At 33.7% G+C, this 10000-nt stretch overlaps 2 protein-coding genes across 3 annotated transcripts in view; one reads left to right on the top strand and one right to left on the bottom strand.

Moving 5' to 3' along the window:
- Positions 1–7076, top strand: part of LOC125046816 (MICOS complex subunit MIC19-like) — a 9304-nt gene extending 2228 nt beyond the window's left edge. Inside the window, exons 2-6 of one of the 2 annotated variants that reach the window (XM_047644775.1) lie at positions 1633–1675; positions 4377–4515; positions 6038–6206; positions 6479–6685; positions 6857–7076. In XM_047644775.1, coding sequence (XP_047500731.1) covers positions 1633–1675; positions 4377–4515; positions 6038–6206; positions 6479–6685; positions 6857–6886 — 588 coding nt within the window. In that variant the 3' untranslated portion in view covers positions 6887–7076. Of the gene's footprint in view, positions 1–1632; positions 1880–4376; positions 4516–6037; positions 6207–6478; positions 6686–6856 lie in introns of both variants that reach the window. The other variant, XM_047644774.1, reaches the window with a different exon arrangement.
- The window catches only part of LOC125046817 (39S ribosomal protein L42, mitochondrial-like), an 11040-nt gene continuing 8072 nt past the window's right edge, over positions 7033–10000 (bottom strand). Inside the window, exons 2-4 of the mRNA XM_047644776.1 lie at positions 7690–7826; positions 7339–7490; positions 7033–7155 (exon numbers count right to left, since the gene is read on the bottom strand). Of these exons, the coding sequence (XP_047500732.1) occupies positions 7101–7155; positions 7339–7490; positions 7690–7826 (344 nt within the window). The 3' untranslated portion in view covers positions 7033–7100. The remainder of the gene's footprint in view (positions 7156–7338; positions 7491–7689; positions 7827–10000) is intronic.

Here is a 10000-nt window from a genome sequence, read left to right as displayed (position 1 = left end):
CCCAGTCTGTAAACATTCCCTTTTACCTGTGCATGCTTAGTATTTTCTCTAGGTATTTGTTATACAGTAGTGGCAACTAATATTGGATAAAATGATTCTCTTTAAAGAATGTGTTTGCTAAAAATAGTGAACACATTGTTATTATACAGCCTTCCAGAGATGGACATAGCTCTTCCAAAGTAAAATTTCCTCATTTGAATTAGAAGAAAAAATACTTTTAAAATCAGAATTAAAAAGAGAAAATATGACCAATTGAAACTGTTTTGTTTTTCTTTTGAGTGATCAGTCTGTCCATCCAAATGTTACACAAAATGCAGAAAATCATTATGTATGACAGAACAAGATTCCACAATTTTAGACTTGTGATATACCATGCACAGAAAGTTACCAGGTAGCTAGTGGGTTAAAATTACATCACAGATTACAGCAAATTCAAAGTGAATTTGGGTAAGAAGAAAATATATGTAGAGATTGTTTTAAAAGTCATTCAAACTATCATGTAAACTTGTACTCTTAACCAGTTGACAGTGGGAGGACAGTGTATACATGCTTTTTCCACCTCACTTTTAGTTAATTAATTTTGTTTACACAGTTGGCATCCACAAGTGTGTAGTCCCAAGCATCAGTTCCTGATCTCGCATGTTTACTTCATTTCTTGATTTTTTATGATAAAAAAATAAGTATGTACTTTCATTACTATTAGTATCATTAATAATGTCATCTAATGATGGTGTCAATGATAATGATAATAACATTGATAATGATGATAATGGTATAACAGAAACTTCAAGGAGGTCAAGCATGTCTAGTATATCACATCCTAGTGACCAAGCGTTTTTTGTTAATGGATGGAAGCAATGAAGTAAGTTTGGGAGTGGAAGTGCCATTTAGGCTAAAGATCTGGGTACGTAAATACAGATACTATGTGTCACTGGTATTGCTAGTACTAAAAATATCATAGAAAAAAAAAAAAAAACAATTTTGCAAGAGGTCTGTTTATGCAATGGAACATTATGCTGAATAATACAAGGAAAGAAGAATGTTTAAATTTTCTTTTCTAATTATGTTAAGTCTTGTGGATCCTAGATTGGTCCTGGGTGCCTTGCATGACCTTCACCTTCTGATTATTTTAAGAAATTGTGTGTCCTCTAAGATTCATAGGCCAAGAACACTCAGTGGATTCATTATGAACCTTGTTGTTCTTTTTAAAGTGGTACTTGTAATTATACAGTTAATATTATGAAAATCTAAATCTACATTTCTTCAAATTTATATGCAAATAATTATTATTAACAAAGATCCATTTACTTTAGTATTTGTCTTATCCATTACAGTAGATGTTACTTACCTGTAGAGAAGAAAGTTGTTGATCTTGATTAACCTATTTCTGAATATGATATGTGCTCGAGATGCAAGGAGTATATAGACATATATGTTCAGTGACTGTTTGGCTTTCATTAATTGTTTCTCCATTATTAATATTATCTAAAAAGTCAACTAATAAACATTTATTAATAGGGTTAATAACAAAAATCATTAAATATAATGCTCCATTTTTTTATAATATGGTACTAGAATATTGATACAAGTTGATAATCAGATCATTTAGTATGTTAATTCTTATCTTTCCAGTTGTCTGAGTCTCTGGCATACTGCTTGCGTGGCCAGATTGAAGGTCAGCAGGCTGTGCCAGAAGTTCCAGAGCCGGCAGTAGCTGCAGAACCAGCCCCTCCCCAGATTCTCCCTGTTCCTGTCCCTCCCCCAGCCCTGGCCCCTAGTCCCCCACCTATCCTCACTGCCCCTCAAGTCCCTGAACCTCCCAAAATCAGTGACTATATCCCTGAACCTGAGCCCCAAGTGACCGAACCTCTGCCAACGGGTGAGTCTCCCTCACCGACTGATGGAAGCTTCGAAGCTTTTCCCTCTGGTGCAGCAGAAGTGGCTGAGCCTTCCCCTGTGGACCTCTCACCCCCAGCTGTGCCGGTGGAGCAGCCTTCAACTGGCACAGCTGTGGCTGAGGAGTCCAAAGTAGAGATTTCTGTTGTTGCTGAAGATTCTAACGCTGGAGTTCCTAGTTCTGGCGAAAGTTCAGAAGCTGTTGATGTTGTTTCCTCTGATTCTTTGGCTTCCTCTCCTCTCTCTGACAATCCTCTTACTGACGCTGTAGCTGCTCCTGCAGTCCCCTCTCAGGAAGATAGCCTCACGGCCACAACTCCCAAGTCCAATGCTATCATGGCAGAAGAGGTGCAGCTGCCTCCAAAGGACACACTATTGGCAGCTGCTTTTGCTAGTGACGTAGTGGAAAGTAGGTGTAGAAATCTCTAAAAGCATATTCCCACAAGTTGTGGAAAAGAAAGAAATTGTGGAAATTTGCATGGGAGTAGACTCTTTGCATTATATTTTGGTCTTTTTACTTTCCTCCATTATTTCTGTTTTGATTGATATAAGGATATTTTTATGGTTAGTTAGGCATGTATTGGCATATGATATTATTTTTATTAATTTCATCAAATTCTTCAATGAAATACTGTGGTATACATTATCATATGGTAAAGTAACTTTTTAATAATATGGATAAATTTATATTTTGGCTCTATTTAGAGACTAAAAATTAGGGAAGGATTTGTGAGTCAACTGCAGTATGTTCCACCATAAATAATGTATATCATTCTTTCATGAAAATATATACTATAATCCAGGGCAAGGAAGTACTGCCAGTGCTATTATACTTAAAAATTGTCCTACAGTTATAAATATATTTGCTAAAAAGTACCTGTTGCAGTAACCACAAGGAAAACCACTCTCAAATGGTACTTATCTAAGTGGTTGCAGTAATTAGTAGTTTTGGTATATAAATCTATAAGTAAGACAGATTTAAACTATAATGGTACTAGTAGTACTTTCCAGTCTTGACTTTGTGTTGTGTGATTTTACAAAATTACTTATCTATTTATATTTATACTTCTATTTATATTTTCTATAGATAGTAACTAACATAACAAATCACTAACATTACAAGCATAAAACTATATATTAATCAAACTAAAAGGCATAAATATATTATTTATGATTATTCACTTTTTCATTGCTTTTTGTTGTAGAAATATAATAATAACCAAGATTATTATAATAGATGTAAGAAACTAAGTAATACATATATCCATGGACCTGGAGTATATGAACTGTAATATATAATTTAAAATGTGTTCATTATTTTTCTTCTAAGATAACTAGCAAAGCATTTGATGGTAATATCAGGTAATGTGCTAAGTTACTTGTGCCTGAGATTGTATCTTTCACATTGAGTTTTTTTTCTCTTCTGGTAAAAGCAGATTTTGTTCTGTTAATAAGTATGACTATTTTAGGTCAGTTATAACTGTCGGAACTGTAATGACTACAGAATTAGGTATTTGTGCATTTGACTATTGTTACTTGAAATGTATTTCTTTGGTGACACACGAGTAACCTTAATTCAGTGTTTACCACGTTGAAAGGGTATTGACAGATCAGAGGCGAGACTTCTTTTAACCCTGGAAGGATATTGAGCTTCTTTTATGTTTGAAATTATTATTATTATCATTATTATTATTATTATTATTTTTATTATTATCATCATTATTATTATTATGATGATGGTGACGATGATTGTTATTGTTATTATCATTATTATTATTATTATTATTATTATTATTATGACTATTATTATGATTGTTATTATTATATCATCATCATCAATAATTCTCATCAATAATCATCGTCATCAATAATCATCATTGTTGTTATTTTTAATGTTATGATGATGATGATGATGATGATGATGATGATGATGATGATGATGATGATGATGATGATGATGATTGTCATTTTTATGTTATTTATTTATTTGTTTTTTAATTTGTAAAATGTTCATACAAACACTACTACAATTGAAACAGCATTGTGAAATCCGTCACAGAACCTCCTCCTAATTCCCCGTCTCCCTTCCTCCTAACCATGCAAACTAACTGGTTTGTGGCGTCTGCTCTGGCCTCTGTTTTAACATTGAGTTGCTCACTTTGCTTTTGCTTTAGTGCCATCCTTTCCATGGAATGAAGAGATTTTGCTTGTTTTAATATCAGATTACAGTGATTAAGAAGACAGATGGCAGAAGCATTAACATTTTATTATACTTGATACATTTGTTCTCTTGCTGTTTTGATGCTTGGACTAATCCTGGGTTTGGCATTCTACTAATACTAGATATAAATCAGCCTTACTTGACGTTTATAAATTGATTGAAATTTAAAAATAAATTTGTGAATATAAACCTATAACATTTATATTGTTATACTTTTTTTTTTTTAGCAACTGCCTAATTATAGTTATCCCCTGTTTAGCCCCAGCTGCAGCACCACAAGAGGAAGTTGAGGTGCAGCCTCCAGCACTCATTGTGCCATTACCACCACCAGCACCCCAGGGAGAAGAGGTCGTGGCCAGCGAACCCACTGCAGCCCCTGATATTGGCATTGCTGTGAAGTAAGTCAAAGAGCTCTTATTTCTGTATTGATTTGAGGAAGTATTACTGTGAATTTGTTTGTGTTAGAAGTTCTTTGGGATTCTGTATATTATCTTGGTGACTGGTGATTGAGGTTACAGTAGTTTTATATACTTATTTTTGTGATGATAAGGGTTGAATTTGGTTTCAAGTGAATATCTAGACCTGCACTTTCACCTATGTCTAAACCATTAGTTATAATTTGGAAATTGTGAAATTGAAAAATCTGACCATCCTCACGGTGTGAAAAAATGTTCTATAATACATTTTTTCCATTTTGAAATTTGAAGATATTTATCAAAGAGTGAAGTAAGAAAATCAATTATTCCAAACTTTAAATCCTTAAATCCACTATCTGAAACTTCAACAAACCTTTAAACTATTATTTAGCTGTATGTAGCTTTACTTGAAGGTTGAAGGCATGCAACCTTTTTTGATGCGTCTCTGAACTCTGTTACAGTCACCCCAGACTACAGCAGATGCTATATATTGCAGCTATTAGGTTTAAGTATATTGCCTCTACGACAAAAATTTGTTTTGATACTTTTAACTTTTGTTCTTAGACAAGTGGTAAATTGTGATTAGACTGCAGTTTTCATGAGAAAATTATAAAGAAATTTGTTAGAGTATTTATCTTTAGGATGAGATTTCACTTTCAAAACTACTAAGCATTATTCTCATTTTGGACAGATTTCATGTGTGATGTGGTGGCAGTAGTGCTTTATGTGATATATAGTAGATCAGGAAGAACAGTAAAACCATTTTATTGTTATAAATACAAATTACCTATATGCATGTCATTTCAACTATGCAAATATAGGTGCTTTCTTTATTTTTGATGGGTAGGATATACATAGACAGCTCCTCAAATGCTCAGCCACCAATGCCTAAAATATATATATAAAAAAAAAAAAAAAACTAGGGAGGTGGTTGTGTAAATTTGTGTATGTATGTGAGTACACTGATGTCATCATCCATTAGCTCAGGGATTCTTGAACTTTTTTGGCTGTGACCCCTGCAAATTACTTCAATAGATTTGTGAACCACTCTCCCAGCAACAAAGCATTTCTGACACTCACTAGGAGGGGGATTGTGCAACCCTTCAAAATTATTTCAGGACCATCATCAATACAAATTTCATCTTCATATGAATCTTCCTTTGACTCCTAATCACTACTACTTCCAAATCAAAGGTTGAGCAATCCGCTAACAAATTCCTTATGGGATTCCTCATGCTCTTAGACCATGTGGCTCCAATGATAGACCCTGGAGTAGGCCCATAAAATGAACAGGAACAAATGAGATGTTTGGATACACGCAAATACTTCCATTGATCTCTTAGCATGACAATAACGTTAAATATATGCATACTTCCACTTGAACTTTGGTAAGGAAGGGGCTATTATCATCAAAATTTCTTCTACCCTTCAATAGTTAGGTTATGGCTGTTTAAATTTGGGAACTCTTTTTTTTAGAAGTGCATATATTTTTAATTTATTGCAGGTCTGGAGCTGCCCCAACGCTGAGCCAGCCAGCAGGCAGCATACCACCATGGTCTATTTATGCTGAGGAGGCTCATCTTATGGTGATGCGCCTTAGGGAGGAGAAGGAACAGGAGATGAAGAAACTCAACATGGACTGGCACAAGAAGATGGAGACACGTGAGGAGGAGGTGAGAATTGTGAGCCGTTATAAGGTGGTATAAATGATTGATATGGAAGGGTGCCAGTTTAGAGTTTAAAGTAATGAAGATGATGAATGATGATAAATGGGGATAATAAAGATTTTCTTATGTCAGTTTATGATAATCTCAGAAGTGTCCTGCCCATGGTATAGTAGTTCTTTGTTATCAGCTGAGCTGTCCTTGAATATTACGAGGGCATAAATCACACAATACTAAACAAAGACATTACAGAAACTTGTTTTTTCATATTCTTTTTTCAGTTTACGAAAATAGCACGACTCTCAGAAGAACAAGTTACAACTGCCCTCAAGGAAGTGGAAAATCTCTTCATGAAGGCAACCTGCACACCAGTCTGCCAGAACCACCAGGAAGCCGTCATGACTTGCTACAATGATCATCCCCAGCAGTCACTGCGATGTGCTCGAGAAGTGGAGCAATTCACCCAGTGTGTTGACTTATCACGCCTTGTAAGTTTTAGTAATAACATTTGTTTGTGAATATATGGTGACTAAATATCCTTTATTTTTCAAGGTGCTTTTCATTTTGCTTTAAATTTGAAAAAAAATTAATGAAACACTGAGAAATAGTTCTTAAAATCCTGAACTACTAACACCAACATATTTCCCTTTTCTTTTCAGCAATCTGTTCTGAGGCAGAAAGCAAACTAATTGTATATGGAAAATATGTATGAAGCTCTAGTGTAATTATTTTCTCAATGGATATGTAATGTTAATGCTTTTCTAGCATCGTTGATAATTGTACAGTTATAAGGAGGTGTAAATGTTTTCAGAGGATTTAAGGGAAATTCTCTATGTACATTACTCAAAAGATTTTATTACATAAAGTATGTACAAAATACCAGAAAGTTTTAAGTTCCCTTTCTTACAAGTATTCCCTATCTCTAGGTGGCTGCTTTTTAGCAAATCGTTTCCCAGGTCTGAAAGTAAATAGATATGTATATAGAATTTGCAATCAATAAATTTTGACTTGCTTCTAATGTGTTCATATGACAACATTATGGAGTGTTTGACAAAAAGTAAAGTGTGCATAAGTACTAGAACCTCTATAATAATCAAACCCTTATGATCCACAAAATATAGAACAATTTTTAATGGCTTACCTGGGATACCATGGGTGTTTAGTAGTGAAAGTGAGTTCTCGAAGTTCCTTGTTGATGAAGAAAGGATGCTGTCGTCTGAACAATTGCTTCAGTTCTTCTTTGTTTTGAACTTTCAATATGGAGTCGGACTCCTCAGCTATTTCTGGAAGTGGCTGTTTTACAAACAATTGTTTAATGGTAGATCACTGAATTGTAAATCCTTATAAATTCATCCTTCCACAAGAATCACTTTTGCAAACCAATCATACTGTTAAGATAACAATAATTTTTACTAACAAATTATTCAAGTATGAAAGAAAAGAGGGCATTCAACATTTTCAAATTATTTCAGTTCTATTACCTCTACCTTACCTTAGTCATATGATAAGGAACCTTTGGTTCCGGATGCCAGCAAACAATGGTTCCCCCATCGTCGGTTACAACCACAGCTTCTTCTCTACCATGGATATTTGACATCTGGCGGCAACTGTTTGATATAAGCAGCTTCTCTGTAAAAGAGAAAAATTACAAATGTTAACATTAGTAAACAGACACCATAGTAAGTGCCACATGAAAGTAAGTTCAGCACACTCAACATTTCCTCCCCCCCTTAATCCTTGCCATGAACCTTGCAAAAATAAAACCTTGGAATGTGATGATGATAATAATAATAATAATAATATTGTTTGTTATTGTTATTATTATTATTATTATTATTATTATTATTAAACCATATGCAGTGGCAATCCTGAGGGGTGAAGGAAGGGGGGGGGGGGTCACTATCACCCAGGCCCTTGATGGTGGGAGGCATGATTTTTTTTAACAGCCTCAGCTCTGGGCAGTGATTTGGAATATACTCACATCAGACCTCTATATTGTGTGCTGCTACTAAAAAATCATTAAGTGCTATATTATATATAAATTCTTGCTAAATATGTGATAGTTTTATGTACTGTTAGTACAAGTGTTTGATCTACATCATACAAAAATATATATATATATATACTTGTGTATATCTGTGTGTGGGTGTGGGTTGGTGGATATGTATGTGTGTGGGTATTAATATATATTATATATAATGCACAGCTACTCAGGGAAAAATATTGATGAAAAATTAAGAAAAGACTGTCCTAATTCAGTATTTTTGGCCACAGATTTATATGTAGTACATATTGATAGAATTTTTTTTTTTTTTTGAGTTCTAAAGAAAATAATTAGATCTAATATGACAAATTGCTTGTGAGAGGGATCATAATGACAACCATTTTTTCACATCTGTTCAACTGTAGAGCATAATCATGATAAAAATTACAGCATTCTACCATAGCCAATACTACCACATATAGAACTGTCCCTGCAAGTGGTTTCTAGCTTAATAAAATACCATCATTCTGTACTCTTGTTCCTTTCTCCTGCAGAAAACTTTCAGAACTTGCAAAAGCCTGTATATGAATGATTAAGCTAAAGGAAAAAAGGTTTAGTCAAAGTTATATCCAAGACCTGGAAGTCTCTCGTACAGTATCAATGGGTCAGACATTAGGAAGGATGTGTTTGTGTGGGAATGTGTGCATGTATGAAGTGAATACAGGAGTCTATAACAGAAAGTAGAATGAGCTAAAGTGTAGGACTGCATGCATGTGTTGAATGAATGTGTGTAATGAGGTTAAATGAGTTAAATATCTCAGTCTTGTCATTACTCACACATTCAAGATCATGATTCATATCACTGTCTTAGTACAGGTACTTCTGGTATTTCTCTTCTTTCAGTAATTATTATAATTTTTCAAATACAAATACTGAAAATGCCGTCATAACACCATCGGCACTTCACAGCACTAGCACTAAAAATGCACAATCATAAGAAAGAAAATGGCAGTTATTTATGGTGACAGGGCTAGAAATTTAAAAGGTCAGTGCAGTTCTCAATTACTCTACTGATGCCTCTAAATTTTAAGCAGATTGAATAAAAATATTTTTTTTTATTGCAGTTTTCCAATGCACATTGTGTAATTAGTCAACTTTGTCCTGTTTTTCATTCTGATCAAATTCATATGAAAAATCTTGAAAAGGGTTAATATATTAATGATAAATCTAATTACAAAGATTACTCAATTATAAAGGGCAAAAGAGGAACGAAAAACCTTAATGCTTAAGAATATGTTATATACAGAAGTGTCCTTATGTAATGTGATTTGATATATAAGGTCCCTCTTTTATTCTTTATATTTATAAAAAAAAAAAAAAAATAAAAAAAAAAAAAAACACACACACACACACACACACACACACACACACACACACACACACACACACACACACACACACACACACACACACACACACACACACACACACACACACACACACACACACACACACACAAAATGTTTCATATCATTCTATGTGCAAAAGTGAAAGTTGCACTTTCATATCAATATATATTATTTTATATATTCTCTTTGTAAATATTAAAAGGGAAGAATAAGGAATAATCTGTATGGATTAAACAAACTTTATAGCAATTACTGGATTTGCATAACTATTCTTAGAATTCTATGGTACTTTTCATAAACTTACTAAAATTATATAATTTGAGAGAATCTATAGCAATTATGCCATTAGGATACAAAAGCCAGCTTGAAACTGTCTCTAATAGTTGAATTGCATAATCCACTTATTTATT

Source organism: Penaeus chinensis, chromosome 39, assembly GCF_019202785.1.
Source record: "Penaeus chinensis breed Huanghai No. 1 chromosome 39, ASM1920278v2, whole genome shotgun sequence".
Taxonomy (NCBI): Eukaryota; Metazoa; Arthropoda; class Malacostraca; order Decapoda; family Penaeidae; genus Penaeus; species Penaeus chinensis.
The sequence above is the reverse complement of the archived record's forward strand: the minus strand, read 5'-3'. Positions and strand labels throughout refer to the sequence as shown.